Source organism: Pleurodeles waltl, chromosome 2_1, assembly GCF_031143425.1.
Source record: "Pleurodeles waltl isolate 20211129_DDA chromosome 2_1, aPleWal1.hap1.20221129, whole genome shotgun sequence".
Taxonomy (NCBI): domain Eukaryota; kingdom Metazoa; phylum Chordata; class Amphibia; order Caudata; family Salamandridae; genus Pleurodeles; species Pleurodeles waltl.
This window is the reverse complement of record NC_090438.1, coordinates 687,889,671-687,914,762: the sequence shown is the minus strand read 5'-3', so window position 1 is coordinate 687,914,762 and position 25,092 is coordinate 687,889,671. Positions and strand designations below refer to the sequence as shown.

The window sequence follows — 25,092 nt, the reverse complement described above, 5'->3', positions numbered from 1 at the left end:
TGAGACTTCTCTAGACGGGACCGATGGCGAGGTTATGGCTCAACAATGCATTATCATGGGAGGCGGAGCCAAGATGATGCTGGGGATGGATGCTCACTAAAAGAGTTCCATACGTCCTCCGCCTAAAATCCTGAACACGTATCCTTAACTCTCCGGTTTGAGCCCAGGCTGAGGGAGAAACCTCTGGAGTGCTCGCACGAGAGGGAGCGGCTGATTGAGGCAAGAGAAGCAGCAGCAGAGAGAATGGCGCAATCCTGGGCGGCTGCAATACCCGCGCAACTTCCCGGCCCATGACGCCTTAGGAGCCGGCCTCAAAAAAAGAAACGATGGAGGCAAAGATGGCCTGCGTACCTGCGTACCAGGCCGCCTGAAGTTAGACCCGCTGCCGGACCACACCTGGAGCATTTACCCCGGAGAGAGCTGGGGAGAGCTGGTGACGTGATCCGACCCCATGAAGGGGCAAATAACAAGGACACTGTGAATTGAGGGACAGGTTGGGGCCCCAGCCCTAAAACCCTGACCAAGTCTCCATAAAACTCCCCTGTTTGAGCCGAGGGAGTGACCTCCAGAGTGCCTGCACAGGGGGAAGCGGCTGCTCGCGGCAATAGAAGCAGCCGCGGAGAGACTGGAGCGCCCCTGGGTGGCTGCGAGAGCCGCGTGGCTTCCCGGCCCATGACACCTTGGGAACCGGCGTTCAGGAAGGGTGGGCACTGGAGTTGGTCAGGGGATCACCTGGCTCCACATGAGAAAGGCGTGAAGCACGGAAGGTGAGACCCCAGATTCGCTGGTGGGATTGTGCCGGAGGGGGAGAAAAGGCTGAAGGGGTTGCTAGAGTGGTAGGGATCACCCCGGAGAGAGAAGGAAGACGGGGGCAGAAAACGACACCCCGAGGGGGTGCCAGACGTGCTCTGGCTGACCCCCCGCCACCTTGTCAATGACCAAAGCACATTGTTTCGAAGGCGGCGGACGGATAGGGTTGGAAAGACTATCGGAGTCTTCAGATGGCGAGAGACAAGGAGTCCAAGCCACCTCAACATGGCAAAATGGATCGCTATACGAAAGTGGTGACTCCCCCCCCGCTGCCGGCCTCTGACTCTTCTGTGGCCCCAGATAATGCTGCACTTTTCTCCATGACACAGGCCTCCAGGGAGGCCCTGGAGGGGCGCATGGGAGAGGTCCGTTGAGAGGTCTCCCTTCTGCGGCAGGATCTGCGGAATGTAGTAGAACAAGTTACAACAGCAGAGACAAGAATCTCGGATTTGGAAGACACCGTCAGAGACCTGCGAAAGGAGATGTCAGATAACAGAGTCCTTAATAAAGATATTAGGTGGTGGCTGTAAGACGTGGAAAACCAGGCTCTGAGAAACAACCTACGATTTGTAGGATTTGCGGAGGGGCTCGAAGGGACAGATATGAACCGGTTTCTGGATACATGGCTCCGGAGAGTCCTCCCCCCTGAAAAGTTTTCCACTTGTTTTGTGATTGAGCGGGCTCATGGATCGTTGGGGGAAGCCCGCTTTCTAAATGATCAGGACTGAGACATGATCTTAAAGGAGGTACGTAGAATGGGGGAAGTCCTATATGAAAGCCCTAGGATCCAGATTTTTCCAGACTATACCAGAGAAGTACTGAAACAACTGCATATTTTTGACTCTGTCAAAGCCAAGCTTTGCAGCCTTCAGCTGAAGTACATGCTCCTCTTTCCGGCCAAGCCAAAGGTTCTGTTTCAGGGGAAAGCTTTCTTTTTTCAATCCCCGGAGGAGGCCTTGGTGTTGTTAGAGGAACGCCCTTAGTTCCCCGGGAAGGGGAGAAGAGGGAATGATGATGGGCCCAAGGAGAAGGAGGGAGCGAGGTCAAAGGAGTGGTCTCTCCCTGGACGGGAGTAGACGGGGAGTCTCCTCATCCGTTGTTAGAGGCCATTAATAGTTTGGAGACTGATAAAGAGGCCCCGGGGGCCAACAAGACCGGAGAGGCAACATTGTGAGTAGAGGCCAGAGGAGTGTGGACTGGCTTCTCTCATCTCCCCCACCCCTGTTGATAGAGAACTCACATATGGATGATGGGGTTTCTCTGGGGGGGCAACAAAGTTTATGTGCGTTGTGTGCTGAACTGAGGAGTCTCCGCTCTCTGTACCAGGTGACCCCCTTAAAAAAATAAATCGTTTGGACAACTGAGGGGGGAAGGAGGGGTGGGGGGCTACAGACCTCTTGACTCCTGTTGAGTTGATGTATGGGAGTTAATACTCACAGGGGCCTGAGAGCATGTGCCCCGCCTAGGCTCCAGGCCCCCTGTTGGAGACATTGGCCAAGATCTTGCTAGGGGTACATTCCCCGCTTCATGATCTGGGAGGGGATTTCAATGATGTGATGGTGGCGGATATAGATAGATCCGGGATGCCGAAACCTTCATGCCCCCTACCCAACTCTATAAATTTGCTACAGCACTGGGGTTGTCGGATCTGTGGAGAAGGGCCCATCCCGTAGACAGAAAGTATTCCTTTTTTTCTGGGGCCCATAAAGTGTTTTCTAGACTGTATTATATCTTTACCCCAGCTGGAGAGGTGGGCACTATAAAACAGAAGGATTACTTAGCAAGAGGTTTGTCGGACCACTCCCCTCTGATGGTGCGCCTAGGAAGTCGAATTGGGAGGGACAGAAGGTGGAGGTTGGGTACCTGGGACTTACAAGATTGTGAAGTGGCACAAGGGCTTCGGATAGACACTGAGCTATATTTTAGAGACAATGTGGGGTCAGTCGGGTCTGCAGTGGTGTTGTGGGAGGCATACAAGACAGTGCTTCATGATTGTGCTCAGAATTTAGTAGCCCAGAAGCGAAAGGCAGAGAGAGAAACCCTGAGTAAGCTGTAGCACCAGCTACTGGCACTTGAGGAGACCCTAGGACAGACACCGCCTCTTTCTGCACTCCGCCAACTGGAATTGGCGAGAGCTGAATACTGAGAAACTGCAGAGAGAGAGGCTAAGAGTCAGTTGCGGGCTGTCCAGTATAGGCTTTATGAGGCAGGAGACAATGCCGGGAAACTCCTGGCTTGGCTTGGGAGAAAGGAAACGGAAGCGAGGTGGATACAGGAGGTGGAGATCCAGGAGGGGGTTAGGGTGTCCTTCAATAAAGACATTGAGGAGACCTTTGCCTACTACTATAGTGACTTCTATAGGGCAAGGCCACTGAAAGACGTTGATCGAACTGCTGAAAATTTAAAAAATATAGTAGTTCCCGTCTTTGATGCAGAGACCCAGGCAGAACTAGAAGGAGATCTCACCCTAGAGGAGGTCACAGCTGCTTTGACACGGCTCCGATATCTTTACTGTTTGAAGTATATGGGAAGCATTCGGGGTATCGAATTAACAGGGATAAATCAATACTATATGCCCCGCAGGGGGACGTAGTGCTTTCTTCCCTCCCAGTACACCTGCAAAGCTCTACTAAAGGATTCAAATATCTTGATATTGACACAAAGGGCAGAACTTTTTCATGCCATTAATTTGGGGAGGGTAATGAGAGAATGCTGGGTTGACCTGGAGAGGTGGAGAACTCTTCCTCTCACGTTGATGGGGCGGGTGGCCATGGTTAAGATGATCCCTCTTCCAAGGCTCCTCTGTGCTATGCAAAACACATATTACCAGATCCCACCAGGACTTTGCACGACTATAGACCGAGATGTGCGGCTCATTTTGTGGGAAGGTAAACACCCTAGAATAGCCCTTAAGATGCTACAGCGCAATCACTATGCGGGGGATTGTTTCTCCCAGATTTAGAGGCATATTACTGGGCAGCGCACTTGGTTAACGTAAATGATTGGCTATTTTTACCCAGAGATCATCCTACCTTCCGCTTGGAGAGATTGCAGTGGGAAACGAAATCCTGTAAATACTACTTATATGGGGGAGGGGTGAGTAGACATCTCTTGCCGGCCACCCGAGTGGCCCTCAGGGCATGGACTAGGGCCACCAAGCTAATGGGAGGGCACCGCCGCCCCACTAGGGAGACCCCCGTCTGGGAGGGAGGCTGGCTGCCAGAAATTGGGAAGCTGGCAGGTTTTGAGAGTTGGAACCGGATTGGTATCTCAAAGGTGAGGGATGTGTTGGAAGAGGGTGATATCATGCCTTTTGCATCGCCCCGGGCTGAATATGAGCTTAGCAAGACACAATTTTTCCATTACGCACGCTTGCGACATGCAGGGAGGGTAGGGAGTCTCCCTGGAGAGGGAATACCTGACTATGCCCCATTAGAAGGTAGAATATTGATCGAAGGCTTGGTCACTATAGCAACGTCTCTGACGTATAAGACTATCAATAATAACATGCAGAACTCACTTCTGAAACTGCAGAGGCGGTGGAAGGTTGAGCGTGGGGGAATTAGAGGGTATAGACTGGGAGGCAGCGCTGATGTTTCCAAGAGAGGAGGCTATCCAGTCAAGACTCAGGCTAATTTACTTCAAAATCCTCCACAGGTTACATTATGATAGACAACTTTTAAATATGATAGGAAGGGCGCAGCATCCAAATTGTCTTAGATGCTGAGGGAACAATGGAACCTTTCTACATATACTTTGGGAGTGCCCGGTGATCCAGGAGTACTGGAATAAGATAGTGAGAGGGATGGGTGGGATGGTATCGGCGCAGATCACCCCTGACCCCAAATTTATTCTACTGGGAAAACCCAACAATATTGATTTGCCCCGAAGGATGCTTATGCTCTGTGGACTTGGAGTGATGGTGGCAAAGAGAGGTATTGCCCACCTCTGGGGCTCTGAGACATGTCCCTCTGTGGAGATGTGGAGGAGAGGAATGGATGGGTTCATAATGGGAGAGAAGGTGACCTATATAAATAGAGGCTGCCCATGGAAGTTCATGAAGGTGTGGGGAGACTGGATGACATACTACTCCTTAGATGTATAGCCGCTTGTTGAGTATTGACTCATGGGCCAATTGGAGGGCCATATGTTATCGAATGCTGAATGGCCTCCGGAATATACTGTGGGTAGAGGAGGAATGGAATTGGGGATTGCTCGAAGTACCAGTGGGCTCATGTGTCTGGGGATGTTTGGGGGGCAGGGGATTTTTTTTTATATTTCCTTATTTCTGGTGCTTTGAAGATATACTACTATGTAATGCTTATTCGGATATGCTATGCACCTGTTGAAAACCAAATAAAAAGATTTATAAAAATAAAAAAAAATCACCATCATAGGCTTCCGCTTTGCAGAAGGGTACGCAACAGGGTTGTCTGCTGTCTCCAATTATTTTCACATTGTCACTTGAGCCACTAGGGGTGTGAGTCCCGCAAGACCATTTGACACAGGGAGTGGATATCATTATATGTAGTTATGGAGAGAGTGCTGCAAATCGTCCAGGTCTTTGGGGATTACCATCTCAACTGGGAAAAGTCCTGTGACTACCCCCTTGCAGGAAGTATGCCTGCTCTACCCCCTAGAGGCAGTATACCTATGGCAGCAGAGGGCTTTTTATATTTAGGCATTTATACTTCCCAGGAGCCCACTGATTTCCTGCAAAGGAATCTCTACAAGCTGTTTGATTGGTTTTTGACGAGATGTTTGTCACTGAAGAGACATGCCACTTTCCCTAATGGGTAGGGCTGCCATGTACAAGAAGGTGACTTTGACCCTTTCTTATATGCACTTCAAAACTCACAGTTTAGGATTCCCCAAGTTTTCTTTTGTAAAATAGATGATAAAGTCAGATTGCTCTTGTGGGATGGTACTGGTTTCCAAATTGCACTCCTCAAGCTACAGAGAGGGGTGTACGATGAGGGTCTTGCAGCCCCCTGATATCCTCAAATACTATTGGGCCTCTCAACTAGTAGCAATAAATGACAGGGTTTTTACAGACCGCAGTGAACTGTCAATACAGGTTGATAGAGAAGTGATGGGACCCAGGGGCTATCCAGCATTACTCTAAAAACAGGGGCAAGGAGACACGCTACCTATTAATACGCAGACGGTTATTGAGCTGTGAGCAGAGGCAACAACATTCCTGGACTGAAAAGTTGACGAAGCAGACCACCCTACGGAATAGGGACCGTTTGAGGGAGGTTGGTACAGTGTAGGGTTTCTCCAACTGACGTAGAACATTTGGAAGACTTATGGAAAAACTCCGTCTTATTGACATTCAAATAACTCCAGAGAGAATATCAACTAGAAGGCTTGGAAAGGTACATATATCTACAGGTGGTGCATGCCCTTGGGGTACACATGACTGAGGACATGCAAATAGTGGAGTCAGCACCACTGGAAGATCAGCTCCTCCTAGATTCTATGTTGGATTAAGCCATCTCTTTCCTTACATAAAAATAATGAATAACAATCCTGACATGCAACACACTCTAAGGGACAAGTGGATAGCAGACTTGGGAGAGCTAGATGTTGACACATGGGGAGAGGGTCTGCAGAGTCCATGCATTATTGCAATATGAGCGGCGTTCAGGCATGCTACACAGGTCCTATTACTCCTGAAAACTCTTATACAGGATTGGAAGGGCACATTCCAACCATTGTCTGTGGGGATGCAGTCAGGAGAACTTTTATACATATACTTTGGACCTACTCGCTGCTGGGATGGCTAAACGAAATGTAGCACAGGCATGGGGTGCCCCTGCAGCCCCCAGGGTATTTGACTGGGAATCAGACATGGACTGGTGTCAACAGGCAGAGAAAGTGGTGTACCAGAGCAGGGGATGTCTGCGAAAATAGGAGAGGATCTGGAGTAGCTGGAGTGTCTGTCGGGTCAATAACACTTACAGAGTTATGCAGGTTGGGGATGCTAAGACCGTTGCCCACTGTAAAGTGGATAGGCATTGAGTGTTTGCTCTTTCTGCTCCTGCATTCTGTGAAATGCTATACCAAGCTCCTGTATGAGGTATCGCTATATTTTTCTTCTGTACTAACGACTATACTATGGTTTGCTGTTGCAGTTGGAAAAAAGAATACAAGTGTTTAAAAAAAACTGGTCCACCATTTGCAACAGACGAGCAAGTGATACTATTCAACAAGAGAGATAATCAGAGAAATTAACATGCTTTACCTCCATTTAGCATAGTACTTTTATGCAGGTTTATATAGCACAAACGTGACCCATGGGTATTGGAGCACTTTACATGAGCACAAGTTACATTACACAAGACAGACAGCTTTGAGAAGACAGAGAATTTATGCCTTGGATCTTAACCTGCTTACTAAACTGCCAAGAGATCTTTAATGAGGATCTTTTTACCAAAAACTATGCACTCCTCAAAACTCTAGGTTTAGGAAGAGGATCGACCTCATCAACACCACTCCTGAAACATGAACAGATTCATCCTTTCATTCTTCACATAACTCCTTCTTAATTTGAAATAGGTAAATATATCATGTTATTTTGTCATAATAAATAATAATGACTGTTTGATTTCCATGACATTTTGTTGTTATTAGGGACCATTGTCCTCTCTTCTTTAATTGACACCCCAGGTCCTCAGTGACCGAAGTGTTTCCCTTGTTTTCTCTTGTTTTTCACAAAACACATAAAGTAGTTAGTCATCTGCGTAGAGGAAAGCCTTTTCTTAATAGGTGTCTGACCATTTAAATCCTATCAAACTGTTGTCTAGTCTTAGCAGAGTTGCTAAGGGTTAGACTGCAAGAGCAAACAGCAGAGGCAGCAGTGGGCACCCCTGACGAATGCTTCTCCATGATTGGAAGAGTGATGAAAGGACACTACCCAGTCTGACCCAGCCCCATGGTGAAATACACAAGATTTTGACATAGGAGAGACACGTCGGTCCAAATCCCAGGTTGTCCAAAAGGACAAAGAGGTAGGACTACGATGGGCTATTGAAGGTTTCTCAAAGTCTATTGACAATATAGCCAGTGAGTCTCATAAGTAGCTGGCTATCGATATTGCATTATGGAAGTCATTCATTTTATCTCTTGTGGAACGATGTGGCATAAAACCGCTCTTGTCTAGATGTATTAAATCGCTAATTACTGTTACTAGTCGTGTGGCTGGGATTTTGGCCAGTATTTTTATTTCAATATTTAGCAGGGATAGTGGCCTGTAACGCACACATAGGTGTGCTGGTTTGCCAACCTTTAGTAGATGTGGGATTTCTCAAGGTCACAGAGGAGGGAGATAGAGGCTCTGGCCTCTGCATATATGTTCAACAGGGGCTGGGTGAACTTGGCACCTGAAGAACTCAATGGAGAGCCCGTTGGGGCCTGAGCATTTGCCTGTCATCAGCTGGGAAATAGTTTGTACCACCTCACCAGTAGTAAGCGGCTCATCTAAAGTGGTGCACTGACTTGGTGTTAGACACGTAGAGTGTACAGATACAAGGAAGTCCTAAGCAGAAGTCAGTGGTGTAGCACAGGGGGATCAGCATATAGAGAAGAATAATAAACCGCAAATGTCTTGGTGATGGTTTTCGGGGCATATGTAAGGGTTCAATTTATGTATGTGATGTGAGTAATATGCGTGCATTTGCCCTCCCCCTGGCTTACCCAGTGTAGCAGTTTTCTGGGTTTGTTGCCATATTTGTACAGCTGGCTTTTGGAAGCCTGCTAATTTTAATTTGCCTCTTCTAGGTGAGTTCGGCAGAGGTTTTAGGTGGACAGAGTAAATCTGTAACGGGATACCTGGGAATAAATGTGTGTATAGTCAGTTTCAGCATCATCCTCTGCTTCTTCAAGAGTGTCTATGGTACAACCTTTCACTCGCTTGTGGTACACTCTCTTGGAAACTATTTCACCCGTATCACCACCCAATAGGCCCCCACAAGGTTCTAAATTAGACCACAGAGCCTATGTTTTGTTGAAAATAAGGCTGGATGTTGCTTTTAGCATGTTTATAGAGGGTTTTTTGATCAACCACCAAGTATCTAGTATCCACAGCAGAGGGGAGCGAGAGCAATTTCCTCAGACGTAGGGCTGCACCTGAGCATGTTTGGACAGACCCGCAAGCATGGAGTTTGTTAGCCACTGTCAAATTGAGTATACAAGACAAAGAAATAATCGAAGTGCAACAGTGAGTTATAGACTTCAGAGAAACGAGTGTCTTCCTGGCGTGTTATACTTATTTTAGGGCATAAGTTATAGTTAGATGAGATTACTATGACTGGCGAATTTCAGTCGTTTCATTAATTTAAAATAGTATGTGTTAACTGACATTTTCACCGACTTATAACATTCCTTTAACCTTTGTTTTGTTTACTCAATTTTGAAGTTTTTTTAATGTAAAGTTAGATATTATTACAATCCCTTTTTTATTTCCTTTTATTTACCTGGTCCTGGGGATCCCATCCTCCGAGGACATTTTTTTAATGTGGCATCTGCTTGTAGTAAAAATAAAAACTGCAAACATCACATCAGATTATCAATGCCAGGCCTATTGGCTCTGTCTATGCTTGTTGTGTTCATGTCTTGACTTCACTGCCAGCTCCCTGCTGTTACTCCATAAAAATAAATGTCTCACCACAATAACCATGCCACATGACAATTGTCACCTATCCCTCATTTTTCCGAGCGCACCTTGCAGCAAGAGTTACAGTTTTCCTTCTTTTTCACTATTGGTCTTTTTAATACTTCACCAATTTTCAGTCTTGGGGCCATATTACTAAAAAAGCACTAGAGTAAATTATTTTTTGCTGGTGTGGGTACAAGTTTGATTTTTCATTTGCACAAATCAACCAGTGAAGAAATACAATTTGCACTGACTGGCCTTTACAAAAAAGAAATTTGCACCAGGTGTTAAGTAAACATGTTAGTCAATATTTACTAAGAATCGTTTTTGTGCAGGAATGTATTACTCCCTGCACAAAAACAATCCTGCCTGTAATGCAGGCACGCTTGAGTCTTGGTGCCAGGGCACCTGCTTGGCAAATAGGCGGCACACAGTGTGCCACCACTGGGAGAGAACAGAAGTGCCCAATATCTTAGTAGCTATGGTGCATTTGTGTTCTCTCCTTTCCACGCAAGGCAGTGCAGCGAGTTGCCTTGGTGCAGTGTGTTGCATAAAAGAAAAGTAAATATGGCCATTTGTTTTTTGCAAAAAGCTGGTACAAATGAAGGTGCAACATTGTACCAATTCTCTATGACTTGATAGGAAAATGGGTGTAGTTTACAACTCTTAGCCACAAATATGAAGATATCGTTATACATATGGTGGCTGAGGCTCTATGTTATGTTGTCGATAACTACACACACCTTTGGAGATGAGGCATGGTAGGTCAAAACTGAGCAGAGGACTATCTCTCTAGTGATATGAAAGGAAAGACTCAGTCTCACTATCGCTCAAGTGATCTGAAAGGAAAGACTCAGGGGGTCATTCTGACCCTGGCGGTCAAAGACCGACAGGGCCGCGAATGACGGGAGCACCGCCAACAGGCTGGCGGTGCTTCCTAGCCCATTCTGACCGCGGCAGTAAAGCTGAGGTCAGAAAACCGGGGCCGGCGTTTTCCCGCCGGTTTACCCCCGGCTGGGCAAATCCGCCAGGGCAGCTCTGCAAGCAGCGCTGCCTTGGGGATTCTGACCCCCTTCCCGCCAGCCTGTTTCTGGCGGTTTTCACCGCCAGGAAGAGGCTGGCGGGAACGGGTGTCCTGGGGCCCCTGCACTGCCCATGCCACTGGCATGGGCAGTGCAGGGGTCCCCTAACAGGGCCCAGGGCGGCTTTTCACTGTCTGCCTAGCAGACAGTGAAAAGCGCGATGGGTGCAACTGCACCCGTCGCACGCCCGCAACACCCCCGGCTCCATTCGGAGCTGGCTTCTGTGTTGCAGGCCTCCTTCCCGCTGGGCAAGGTTAGCGCCCGCCGGCCCAGGGGGAAGGTCAGAATGCCGGCAGCGGTCTTTTGACCGCGTAGCGGCCAAATGGCGGTTCCCGCCAGGCGGGTGGCAACCGCCGCCCGCCTGAGTCGCAATGACCCCCTCAGTCTTTCAAAGAATCGTTTAGTATGGCACCTAAAAATTAACACAAATGTGCATCTTGAATATTGTCTGAATAGTATCTGGATTAACTCAGTCATCCATCCTTCCAGGGCCAATAAATTCAACGCTAGTGAGTTGGGTTCTAGTAAAACGTGTTACTTAAAGCATTACAAAATGGCAAAATTGAAGTAGAGTAAAAATGTAAAAGAATTACGTCATAGTAAGATTCAGACTTTCGTCAGTTGTTCTTAGAACCTAACCATACTGTGCACATTAATCAATAATCAGATGGTAATACCTGCAGAATAATGTTTATAAAGGCTCCCAGAAATGCACACATCACATACCTTCACATGCAGATGGATTATAAACAAGCAGGGACAGTGCCAAAAATATATCCTTTTAAACACTGAATTTCTGCAAAACCACACAATAGTTGAATTATCTTTTCCTCTGAACAAGTCCTATGGGAAGTTGGCAAGTGGTATTTTTCAAACCTGGGGTCTCCAACCTTTTCTTTAATAAAAGCTACTTTGGATCAATATCAATCATTCTGAGCTACTAAAACATATCATTGGTGTCGTAATGCTGACTGTTAGAAATGGGGTTTTTGGCTGGCAGTCAGGTTACCCTCTGTCCAAGCAAGAACCCTCACTCTAGTCAGGGTAAGTCACACACAATCCAAAATCAGCCTGTGCCCACCCTCTGGTAGCTTGGCACGAGCAGTCAGGCTTAACTTAGAAGGCAATGTGTAAAGCATTTGTGTGTGGTGGGTACCCTCATTGCCCTGCAGAACCCTCTTAGCTGTTTGACCGTATATGTATCCAACAGGCCTAGGTCAAAGTCTCCTACTTGGGACCCCGTCAGAGACATGTTGAGTGAGGATTTAGTTTTTGAAAATTGTCAGGAAAAAAATGAATTTTGCAAAAAAGAGATAAAAATCAAGTTGACCTTCAACTGTGGGTAGGTAGTGAAATACTTAGCTACTGTATGTCACTGCACAAATACAAGTCCTATCCTCACCGCTGATCACCAATGTTGGAAATGGTTTTTTTGGTTGGTAGTCAGGTTACCCTCTGAACAAGCAAGAACCCTCACTCTAGTCAGGGTAAGTTACACACAATCCAAAATCAGCCTGTGCCCACCCTCTGGTAGCTTGGCACGAGCAGTCAGGCTTACCTTAGAAGGCAATGTGAAAAATAATTGTCCAATAAATCATACAATACCACCATATAGCACCACAAAACTACATCACACAGTGTTTAGAAAAATATATAATATTTATCAGGATAATTGTAGGTCAAAACGAATAAAGTTGCAATGTGAATTTGTAAAGATATCACTGAAAAGTGATATAAAGGGGGTCATTCTGACCCTGGCGGTCATGGACCGCCAGGGCCAACGACCGCGGGAGCACCGCCAACAGGCTGGCGGTGCTCCCACGGGCATTCTGACCGCGGCGGTACAGCCGCGGTCAGAAACAGGAAACCGGCGGTGTCCCGCCGGTTTCCCGCTGCCCAAGCCGCCATGGGGATTCCGACCCCCTTACCGCCAGCCTGGTTCTGGCGGTTTTGACCGCCAGAACCTGGCTGGCGGTAACAGGTGTCGTGGGGCCCCTGAGAGCCCCTGCAGTGCCCATGCCAATGGCATGGGCACTGCAGGGGCCCCCTAACAGGGACCCACCATGATTTTCAGTGTCTGCCAAGCAGACACTGAAAATCGCGACGGGTGCAACTGCACCCGTCGCACCCCTTCCACTCCGCCGGCTCCATTCGGAGCCGGCATCCTCATGGAAGGGGGTTTCCCGCTGGGCTGGCGGGCGGCCTTCTGGCGGTCGCCCGCCAGCCCAGTGGGAAACTCAGAATAACCGCGGCGGTCTTTTGACCGCGCAGCGGTATTCTGACGGTTCCCGCTTGCTCAGAATGACCCCCAAAGTGTCTTAAGTCTTTAAAAAGCAAACAAAGTCTCTTTCAAGCACAAAGTACCTGGTTTGGAGTGGAAAATCTCCACAAAGGGCCGCAGAAGAGGAGATACGTGGAAAAATGTTGTGTGCGTTGATTTCTCCTCAGCACACGCAGACTTGCGTCGTTATTTTTCACGCGGGGAAGTCGTGCGTCGTTTTCTGGCGCACGGACAGTCTCTTTCTGTGGGTCGTGGGGATTACCAGATGTCCCGGGTCTGTGCGTGGATTCTCCTGCTTGTTTTCCGGCTGCGCGTCGTTCTGCATGGCTGTACGTCGAAGTTTCGCTCTCACGGCAGGCGTCGCGTTGATTTCTCCTCTGGAGGTTGGGCGGCGTTGTCCTTGCGAGGCCGTGCGTCCAAGTTCCGGTCGTCCCGAAGGCGTCGCGTCGATCAGCGTCCGTGTGCAGAGTTTTTCTCGCCGCGGAACAAGCTGTGCGTCTACATTTTCGGCGCACGAAGCGTCCAAATGAAAAAGAGAAGTCTTTTTGGTCCTGAGACTTCAGGGAACAGGAGGCAAGCTCTATCCAAGCCCTTGGAGAGCACTTTTACAGCCAGGCAAGAGTTCAGCAAGGCTACAGGCCAACAGCAAGGCAGCAGTCCTTTGTAGAAAGCAGACAGGTGAGTCCTTTTAGGAGCCAGGCAGTTCTTCTTGGCAGGATGCAGGTTCTGGTTCAGGTTTCTTCTCCAGCAAGTGTCTGATAAAGTAGGGCAGAGGCCCTGTTTTATACCCAAATGTGCCTTTGAAGTGGGGGAGACTTCAAAGAGTGGCTAAGAAGTGCACCAGGTCCCCTTTCAGCTCAATCCTGTCTGCCAGGGTCCCAGTAGGGGGTGTGGCAGTCCTTTATGTGAGAGCAGGCCCTCTACCCTCCCAGCCCAGGAAGACCCATTCAAAATGCAGATGTATGCAAGTGAGGCTGAGTACCCTGTGTTTGGGGTGTGTCTGAGTGAATGCACAAGGAGCTGTCAACCAAGCCCAGCCAGATGTGGATTGTAAGGCACAGAAAGATTTAAGTGCAAAGAAATGCTCACTTTCTAAAAGTGGCATTTCTAGAATAGTAATATCAAATCTAACTTCACCAGTCAGCCGGGTTTGGTATTACCATTCTGGCCATACTAAATATGACCTTCCTACTCCTTTCAGATCAGCAGCTACCACTTCAATACTGTATGAGGGCAGCCCAAATGTTAGCCTTTGAAGGGAGCAGGCCTCACAGTAGTGCAGAAACAAATTTAGGAGTTTTACACTATCAGGGCATGTAAACTACACAGGTACATGCCCTGCCTTTCACCCACACAGCACCCTGCTCTAGGGGTTACCTAGGGCACACATTAGAGATGACTTACATGTGGAGAAAGGGAAGGTTTAGGCTTGGCAAGTACTTTTAAATGCCAAGTCGGGGTGACAGTGAATCTGCACACACAGGCCTTGCAAGGGCAGGCCTGGGACAAGGTAAAGGGGCTACTTAAGTGGGTGGCACAACCAGTGCTGCAGGCCCACTAGTAGCATTTAATCTACAGGCCCTAGGCACATATAGTGCCCATTACTAGGGACTTATAAGTAAATTAAATAGTCCAATCAGGTATGATCCAAGGTTACCATGTTTAAAAAGGGAGAGAGCATATGCACTTTAGCACTGGTTAGCAGTGGTAAAATGCGCAGAGTCTAAAAGCCAGCAAACCAGAGTCCAAAAAGTGGAGGGAGGCAGGCAAAAAGTTAGGGGTGACCCCCCTAAGGCATGTCAGGTCTAGCATGTGTCCCCCCCAGCTGAAAGTGGGGAGAGCTACCCGACCTCCTGGCAGCTCTCATCACTAAGGCGGAAGTATCTGGAGAGACCATCAGCATTGGCGTGGTCAACCCCTGGGCGATGCTCCACCATACAGTCCATCCCCTGTAGGGAAATGGACCACCTCAAGAGTTTTGGATTCTCACCCCTCATCTTCATGAGCCATCTGAGGGGCCTGTGGTCTGTCTGAACCCGGAAGTGAGTCCCAAACAGGTAGGGTCTTAGCTTCTGCAGTGCCCAGACCACAGCAAATGCTTCTCTCTCAATAGCACTCCACCTTTGTTCCCGTGGTAATAGTCTTCTGCTAATAAAGACTACTGGTTGGTCTGAGCCCTCCTCATTCAGCTGTGCTAGAACAGCCCCTATGTCATGCTCTGAAGCGTCTGTCTGCACAATAAATTCCTGGGAGTAGTCAGGGGTCTTGAGCACGAGGGCCGTGCACATGGCTTCCTTCAGAGATTCAAAGGCTTTATGACAAGCCTCTGTCCAATTTACCAACCTAGGTTGTTTCTTGGAAGTGAGTTCTGTCAATGGTACCACAGTCCTTAACGAATCTGTGGTAGTATCCAGTGAGGACCAAAAAGGCTCTCACCTCCGTCTGTGTTCTAGGTGGTTGCCAGGCCTTGATAGTTTCAATCTTGGCCTGGAGTGGCTACACCTTGCCACCACCTACTAGGTGTCCCAAGTACACCACAGAACCCTGCCCAATCTGGCACTTACTAGCCTTGATAGCGAGGCCTGCATGTTGCAGAGCCTGAAGCACCTCCTTGAGGTGGAGCAGGTGTTCCTCCCAGCTGGAACTATAGACAGCTATGTCATCCAGGTAAGCTGCACAGAAGGCATCTTTACCAGCTAGGACCCCGTTAACCAACCATTGGAAGGTAGCAGGGGCATTTTTCAGCCCAAATGGCTTCACCCGGAATTGGTAATGGCCATCAGGGTGGAAAAGCCGATCTTTCTTTAGCCCCCTCAGTCAGGCCGATCTGCCAGTACCCTGAAGTAAGATCGAACGTACTCAGGAACTTGGCAGCGCCTAGCCTGTCAACGAGCTCATCAGCTCGGGGGATGGGGTGAGCATCAGTCCGGGTGACTGAGTTGAGACCCCGGTAGTCCACACAGAACTGGAGTTCTGGCTTCGCAACTGGGGCAGTAGCCTTAGGAACCAATACCACAGGGCTGGCCCAGGGACTACTGGATTTCTCAATAACCCCCAAAGTCAACATCTTGGAGACCTCCTCCTTGATGCTGGCCTTCACCTTATCCGACAACCTGTACATTTTGTTCTTCACAGGGGGACTGTCACATGTGTCAATGTCATGCACACAGAGGTGGGTTAGTCCTGGAGTAAGGGAGAACAGGGGGGAGAACGCTCTAACAGCTCATAGCAGTTCCCTCTCTGTCAGAGAGAATGACACCCCCACTGACCCATCCCCTTCTTTGACAGCGAGGAGGTCGGGGAGAGGTTCACTCTCCTCTTCCATGCCCTCATCTGTGACCAGGAGCATACTGACCTCAGACCTCTCAAAGTGAGGTTTGAGCCGGTTGTAATGGAGGACCCTTAGGGGGTGCCTAGGGGTCTTGAGGTCCACTTGGTAAGTGGCCTCCCCTTTACGCTCCTTGATCTCAAAGGGGCCAGTCCAGCGGTCCTGGAGAGCCCTGGGCTCTACTGGCTCCATCACCCAAACTTTGTCTCCAGGTGAGAACTCAACTAGAGTGGCCTTCTGGTCATACCACTCTTTCATCACCTCTTGACTGGCCTGTAGGTTACTCTGGGCCTGCTTCCAGAAGCATTGGGTTTGTTTGCGGAGGGCCAGCATGTAGCTGACCATATCCTGGGGAGGTGACTGGGGAGCTTTCTCCCAGCCCTCCTTAACAATGCTTAGGGGTCCCCTGACAGGGTGACCATAGAGAAGCTCAAAGGGCCTGAACCCCACCCCTTTCTGGGGCACCTCTCTATAAGCAAACAACAGGCAGGGTAAGAGGACGTCCCACTTACGCCTCATGGCCTCAGTCAGGCCACCAATCATTCCTTTCAGGGTCTGGTTGAATCTCTCAACAAGCCCATTGGATTGAGGATGATAAGGGGTGGTAAACCGGTAGGTCACCCCACACTCATCCCACATGGCCTTCATGTACCAGACATGAAGTTTGTGCCCCTGTCAGACATGACCTCCTTAGGGAATCCCACACGGGTAAATATTCCCAACAGGGCTCTGGTCACCACCGGTGCAGTCACTGTTCTCAGAGGGATTGCTTCTGGATAGCGGGTGGCATGGTCCACCAAAACCAGGATAAACCTGTTGCCCAAGGCAGTTTTGGGGTCCAAGGGACCAACAATGTCGATGCCCACCCTTTCAAAGGGGGTGCCAACGACAGGGAGTGGGAGCAGGGGAGCTTTAAGCCGTTTCCCTGTCTTCCCACTAGCCTGGCAGGTGGGGCAAGCTCTGTAGAAGTTATCTGAGGCTTTCCTCATTCTGGGCCATTGAAAGTGGGTGTCAAGCCTGTCAAAGGTCTTGTCTTGGCCCAGGTGTCCTGCCAGGGGAATGTCGTGAGCCAGGCCTAGTAGGAATTTCCGGTAACACTGGGGGACCACCAGCACACGGGGTGCCCCAGAACCTGGAGCCCTACGCTCACTGTAAAGGAGATCATTTTCCCAGTAAATATGGTGAGCGCTAGAGGCGTCACCTGCTGCGTGGGCTGTGGCCTGCTTCCTCAGACCCTTAAGGGTGGGGCATTCTTTCTGCACCTTGCAGAATGCTGCCCTGGTTGGCCCCCCTCTACTTGCCAGCCAGCAAGTTCAGGTAGGTTACCTAGGTCAGCTATGTCCTCCCCAGTTGGCTCAGGGGCCTTGTCTACCACCGGGGGAACATTTGAGGCGGGTTTCCTGCGCCTCTGGCCCTCCCTTTTGGCAGCTGTCTGGGCCATCTTTCCAGGCTCCAGACGCCCTTGACTCCCTTCCCGGGCAGCCATGGACAGTGTGGTCATGCAGACCCACTCAGGTAACCCTAACATCTCCAGGTGAGATCTGAGCTCTACTTCTTTCCAAGCAGTATGCTGAAGATCATTGCCTAACAGACAATCTACAGGCATGGCAGGACTCACAGCTACTTTCACAGTACCAGAGACCCCCCCCCCACTCAAAGGGACCCAGAGCCACTGGTAGGTGACTCTCACGATTGTCAGCGACTATGACCTGGTGGAATGTATTAGGGACTATCTCCTCTGTTGACACCAGCTGACTCTGGATAGGTGTCATACTGGCTCCAGTGTCACGCAGAGCCTCCACCTTCTGCCCATCAATGGTGACCTACTGCCTGTACTTAGAAGTATTTCGGGGCATGTGGGCTTTGGGCACCATTTCTCTTTCTCCCAGGGACACTAGGAAAATCTCTACCTGCTCCCCAAAGCTATCTGGGTCCATCTCCCCCCCAAGCGCTACACTAGTCAACCCAGGTGTCTGTCCGGTAGTGGACGGTGCCCTCTTGGAGCACTGGGGGTCGCCTTTATAGTGACCATACTGGTAACACTCCATGCATTTGGGGTTGGATTTCCCTGACTTATAATATGTCCCTGGCTTTTTCCCAAATCTGGAAAAGGAATGGTTGCCACCCCCTCCCTGGGAATTCTTTTGGGGGCTTTTTGAGAGTTCCTTATCTGTAAGTTTATCTCCCCCCTCTTTCTTCTGTTGGGAACCCTGACCACCTTTGTGGGTGTCCCCCCCAGGTACCTTTTTGGACACTCTGGTGCTAACCCAGAGGTCCCCCTCTTCAGCAAGCTTCCTGGGATCAGTATAGGTAAAATTTAGTATATGCTCTCTCCGAATCAAGTCATATAACCCTTTATAATTATCTACTTTGTTGCCCCGCACCCATCCATTCAGTGCCTTACTGGAAAAGTCAAAGAAATCTACCCATGTTTGTGTGGTTTGTTTGGTGCTGTCCCTGAACCTCTGACGGTATCCCTCAGGGGTCAGCCCAAACTTGGCAAGTAAAGTGGCTTTCTGAAGTGGGTATGTGTTTTGATCAGGTTGATCCAATGTGAGAAGTGTGTCCCTCCCCAATGGCGGCACATAACCCCACATAGCTACCCCCCAGTGCCCTTCAGGAACCTCATGAGCCCTTAGTGCAACTTCATAAGCAGCTAACCATTTATCTATGTCATCTCCCACCACAAAACTGGGCACCACATTTTTGGGTATACGAACCTTCTTTTCTCCAGCAGGTCCTGTCTGTATGCTGCCACCATTATTGCTGGATTCACACTGCTTTGCCTTGAGATCCAGCTCCTTGAGACTCAGTTCATGAGCCAATAACAGTTTCTTTTCAGCCAAGGCTCTCTCAGCTTGCTTGGCTTCTCTCTCTGCCCTTCTTTCCTCCTGTTGAGCCTCAATTTTCAGTTTTGCCATTTGCAATTGGAACTCCCTTTCCTCTCTTCTTTCCTCTGCGGTCAGGCTTTGCACAGAGACACTGCTCCCTGGTCTGGAAGGGGGCACAATTGCAGTGGTAACATCATCCACTGATAGCAATAAATCCCCTGGGGGGCCATTTTCTGGCTCCTCTTCCTCATCATCCTCCTCTAAATGGGCTTCTGCCCAGGCCCTCAGCGCCACTTGAAAGTCCTCCTTTTTGGAGGCCCCTTGGGTGGGTACCCTCATTGCCCTGCAGAACCCTCTTAGCTGTTTGACCGTATATGTATCCAACAGGCCTAGGTCAAAGTCTCCTACTTGGGACCCCGTCAGAGACATGTTGAGTGAGGATTTAGTTTTTGAAAATTGTGAGGAAAAAAATGAATTTTGCAAAAAAGAGATAAAAATCAAGTTGACCTTCAACTGTGGGTAGGTAGTGAAATACTTAGCTACTGTATGTCACTGCACAAATACAAGTCCTATCCTCACCGCTGATCACCAATGTTGGAAATGGGGTTTTTGGTTGGCAGTCAGGTTACCCTCTGTCCAAGCAAGAACCCTCACTCTAGTCAGGGTAAGTCACACACAATCCAAAATCAGCCTGTGCCCACCCTCTGGTAGTTTGGCACGAGCATTCAGGCTTAACTTAGAAGGCAATGAGTAAAGTATTTGTGCAATAAATCATACAATACCACCATATAGCACCACAAAACTACACCACAGTGTTTAGAAAAATATATAATATTTATCAGGATAATTGTAGGTGAAAACGAATAAAGTTGCAATGTGAATTTGTAAAGATATCACTGAAAAGTGATATAAAGTGTCTTAAGTCTTTAAAAAGCAATCAAAGTCTCTTTCAAGCACAAAGTACCTGGTTTGGAGTGGAAAATCTCCGCAAAGGGCCACAGAAGAGGAGATACGTGGAAAAATGTTGTGTGCGTCGATTTCTCCCCAGCACACACGGACTTGCGTAGTTATTTTTCATGCGGGGAAGTCGTGCGTCGTTTTCCGGTGTGCGGACAATCTCTTTCTGTGAGTCGCGGGGATTACCAGATGTCCCGGGTCTGTGCGTGGATTCTCCTGCTTGTTTTCCTGCTGCGCGTGGTTCCGCATGGCTGTACGTCGAAGTTTCGTTCTCACGGCAGGCGTTGCGTCGATTTCTCCTCTGGAGGTTGGGCGGCGTTGTCCTTGCGAGGCCGTGCGTCGAAGTTCCGGTCGTCCCGAAGGCGTCGTGTCGATCAGCGTTGGTGTGCGGCGTTTTTGTCGCCGCGGAACAAGCTGTGTGTCGAAATGTTCGGCGCACGAAGCGTTCAAATGAAAAAGAGAAGTCTTTTTGGTCCTGAGACTTCAGGGAACAGGAGGCAAGCTCTATCCAAGCCCTTGGAGAGCACTTTTACAGCCAGACAAGAGTTCAGCAAGGCAGCAGGCCAACAGCAACGCCGCAGTCCTTTGTAGAAAACAGACAGGTGAGTCCTTTGAGCAACCAGGCAGTTCTTCTTGGCAGGATGCAGGTTCTGGTTCAGGTTTCTTCTCCAGCAAGTGTCTGATGAGGTAGGGCAGAGGCCCTGTTTTATACCCAAATGTGCCTTTGAAGTGGGGGAGACTTCAAAGAGTGGCTAAGAAGTGCACCAGGTCCCCTTTCAGTTCAATCCTTTCTGCCAGGGTCCCAGTAGAGGGTGTGGCAGTCCTTTGTGTGAGAGCAGGCCCTCCACCCTCCCAGCCCAGGAAGACCCATTCAAAATGCAGATGTATGCAAGTGAGGCTGAGTACCCTGTGTTTGGGGTGTGTCTGAGTGAATGCACAAGGAGCTGTCAACCAAGCCCAGCCAGACGTGGATTGTAAGGCACAGAAAGATTTAAGTGCAAAGAAATGCTCACTTCTAAAAGTGGCATTTCTAGAATATTAATATCAAATCCAACTTCATCAATCAGCCGGGATTGGTATTACCATTCTGGCTACACTAAAAATGACCTTCCTACCCCTTTCAGATCAGCAGCTACCACTTCAATAATGTATGAGGGCAGCCCCAATGTTAGCCAATGAAGGGAGCAGGCCTCACAGTAGTGCAAAAACGAATTTAGGAGTTTTACACTACCAGGGCATGTAAACTACACAGGTACATGCCCTGCCTTTCACCCACACAGCACCCTGCTCTAGGGGTTACCTAGGGCACACATTAGAGGTGACTTACATGTGGAGAAAGGGGAGGTTTAGGCTTGGCAAGTACTTTTAAATGCCAAGTCGGGGTGACAGTGAAACTGCACACATAGGCCTGGGACAAGGTAAAGGGGTTACTTAAGTGGGTGGCACAACCAGTGCTGCAGGCCCACTAGTAGCATTTAATCTACAGGCCCTAGGCACATATAGTGCCCATTACTAGGGACTTATAAGTAAATTAAATAGTCCAATCAGGTATAATCCAAAGTTACCATGTTTAAAAATGGAGAGAGCATATGCACTTTAGCACTGGTTAGCAGTGGTAAAATGCGCAGAATCTAAAAGCCAGCAAACCAGAGTCCAAAAAGTGGAGGAAAGCAGGCAAAAAAGTTACGGGTGACCACCCTAAGGCATGTCAGGTCTAACACTGACTATATCAGGCAACATAATATTTGCGAGATTATAAGTACTGAGGACCTTTGTCCATTAGCAGGAACTTAAAAAATATAAATGCCTCAACCAGGGTAACACAATAGCCTTATCTGCAATGCCATGGAATCAAGGTAATAGTAAAAGTAACAAGTCTCCCTAATGCAACACGATTTATCCATCAAATATCAGTTTTTAAACACATTCTGGAAAATCAACTAAGGAATTCTGAAACTACACACTTTTTTCAAATTTTGTATGCATGTATTACTTGAACTACATGAAAGCTTAAAATTTAAGAAGCTGGGTTGCACAGAAGGGAGCTACTTACTGGTCACTGGAGAGCTACCAGTAGCTCACGATCTACTCCCTGGAGAAGCCTGTTTTAAACACATCCTGAGCATGTACTTGTTTCTTTTTACAACTGTGGCATTCTGGCTACTGTACTTGCGGGTAATCTGTTTGAATGATATGAATTCTTTGATTTTGTGGAGGGGATTTGCTATTCACATGCATTCCACAACCATTTTTATCTTAAACTCATGTCTCTCGTTCCCCAAGGGATTAATGGTTGGGTACTTCATCAATTTTCACGATTCAAAATTGGCTATTTCACCATTACTCCTGGTTACAAATACTGGGGACAGTAATTCCAGTACGGAATTTTTGAGTAATTCTTCTGATCCTCAGAGTTACTGTGAATATTGTAATCTCTATAGTGCTGGTAACTCTTATTACTGACCCTATGGCAATGAAGCCCTAGATGGCAATTAGCAAAGGGTTTTATTATAATATGTTTTATTATATTGTAGTCATGTTTATTATTAATTTCTGGCTTTTCCATCAATATTTTCCACATATTTGGCAACTAACATACAAACTAACACACAAAAATCTCCATTGATAACTAACCTCCTTGATTGTCTTGTGGTTCCAATGTTAGATTTATCATAAAAGACCTACATTGGAGAAGAAGGTCAGAAGTCATCAATTTTTGAAGCATAATTTTAAAATGTTGTCTACTTACTCCAGGCATAATAACCCTTTCTACATCTTTCATGACATCTTCAAATGTCTCAGGATCCTCGGGTGCAGATTCGGGAAGCATAGGTCTTAGATACCCAGGATTCAGGTCAGGATACACCTGCCTCTTTTCAATCTCCTCGATGTAATCCGCAATGTAGTCCACCATTTCCTTTCCCCTCTTTCGGAAATCAGAGCAATCCATCGTTTACACAGTTAATAAGTGCAAATCCTGAAGAAGAACAGAGATGATATTGATCATCAATGGAGTTCAAACCACAACTTTTTATAATACTTTCTCCTGACTTGTATGTAACATGTTAACCCCATAGGTACGCTTTTGAAAATGATGAGATATCAGTGCTTAATCTGGGCCAGTCATTGTACTAGGGCTCACCAGCACTCATTTTTGCCCACCATGACTTATTTTTCATTATTACGCATTTACCAAGAATAAGAGAGAGAAAGGCGGGAATGGGGGGAAAAAAGGCAGAAGAGAATGTCGGAAATACAGTCTAAACATCCAGAAAACGAGAAGCAGAAATGAAAAAAAAATCACAAGGGTGAGATAAAGAGGAAGGGAATGTATGGCGGTGGATGAAAGAGGCATGAGGTGGAATCAAGACTACGTACTTGACAACCACAATATTTGGCAGTGCCATCCACTGGCATTTGAGACCAACTGTGGCCCCCAGCACATATTTTTTTAAAGAAAATAGGTTCTGTTGATCACAAACATTTGACAACACCCCTTCCAGGAGAGCTTTGCAGCAGATGCATGAGCTGGGTCAGCTAACTAAACAGCTTGCAATGCGTTATGGTATCATTACTGCCATATCCTCAACACAGTAACATCATCCACAATATTTAAAAAACTCTAGGTGGAAAATTTAGGCTAAGAGATATAGGGGGTTATTCTAACTTTGGAGGAGTGTTAATCCGTCCCAAAAGTGACGGTAAAGTGACGGATATACCACCAGCCGTATTACGAGTTCCATAGGATATAATGGACTCATAATACAGCTGGTGGTAAATCCGTCACTTTTCCGTCACTTTTGGGACGGATTAACACCTCCTCCAAAGTTAGAATAACCCCCATAATTCTTCTCTAAACTGAAAATGCATAAGGCATTGATGGAGTGCATGTTTTAGTACTAACAAAGTAAGGAAATAATTGCCTAGCATGGCTTCATTCCAAGATTTATATGCTTGGAGTAGTTTTGATTGTTAGGGTAACTCCAAAAACACTGGGCCCGATTCGCAAACTTAAACTTAGACATTTGGTCTAAACTTAGACCAAAATGATACATTGATGGGTTTGGGAATTTACAGAGGGCATTTACAAGTACTATTTACAGTCCTGGCGCCAAAAATATATATATATTTTTTTTTTTACCACAGGCTCCCACCCTTTATAAAAATAACCCCTAGTGGTTGCTTGGGGAGTGGCACATTTGTTTCTTTTGAAGAGGAGGTGTGCTGCCCCCTTCCCAAGCTTCTTGGGGGCCGATGTGTAAACAAAGGGGACTGTAGTGCGCTTTCCACTCCCTGAGCCTCGAAAGGCCCCAGGCCTAGTTAAAGAGGAGGGAGCATTCAGCCCCTCTCCCTGAGCCTCAAAAGGCCCCTGAGACCCCCATCCCCCATAGTTGAAATTCTAAATAAGGGAAGCAGCATGCAGCCTCCTCCTCGAGACTCAAAGCTAAGTCTAAAGTCTAAAGCAAAGCCTTAAGGGCCTGATTACGATTCCGGCGGGCGGCGGATTCCGCCCGCCAGAATTCCGCCCTCCATATTACCGCTCCGCGGTCAGAAGACCGCGGAGGGTATTATGAGTTTTTCCCTGGGCTGGCGGGCGGTCTCCAAAAGACCGCCCGCCAGCCCAGGGAAAAACTCCCTTCCCACGAGGATGCCGGCTCGTAATAGAGCCGGCGGAGTGGGAAGGTGCGACGGGTGCTGTTGCACCCGTCGCGTATTTCACTGTCTGCAAGGCAGACAGTGAAATACATTTTGGGGCCCTCTTACGGGGGCCCCTGCAGTGCCCATGCCGTTGGCATGGGCACTGCAGGGGCCCCCAGGGGCCCCGCGACTCCCCCTCCCGCCATCCGGTTCCCGGCGGGAGAACCGCCAGGAACTGGATGGCGGGAGGGGGAGTCGGAATCCTTGGGGGCAGCGGGAAACCGGCGGGAGCCCGCCGGTTTCCCTTCTCTGACCGCGGCGGATGCCCCGCGGGGCACCGCCGGCCTGTCGGCGGTGCCACCGCGTCCCGCGGCCCTGGCGGAAGTAATCCGCCAGGGTCGTAATGACCACCTAAATCTGGAACACTGTTTCCATACATTTTAGAGTGTGGGCAGGGGAATAAATGTGTGCTCCTACCTGGCGGGAGCTGCAAAAAGTCTCCTGCTGGG

The 25,092-nt window shown here is 48.4% G+C and overlaps 1 protein-coding gene across 2 annotated transcripts in view; it reads right to left on the bottom strand.

Moving 5' to 3' along the window:
* Window positions 1-25,092, bottom strand: part of DDC (dopa decarboxylase) — a 505,341-nt gene that overhangs the window by 388,953 nt on the left and 91,296 nt on the right. For both annotated transcript variants that reach the window (XM_069216857.1, XM_069216865.1), the window contains exon 2: window positions 22,695-22,922. In XM_069216857.1, coding sequence (XP_069072958.1) covers window positions 22,695-22,895 — 201 coding nt within the window. In that variant the 5' untranslated portion in view covers window positions 22,896-22,922. The remainder of the gene's footprint in view (window positions 1-22,694; window positions 22,923-25,092) is intronic.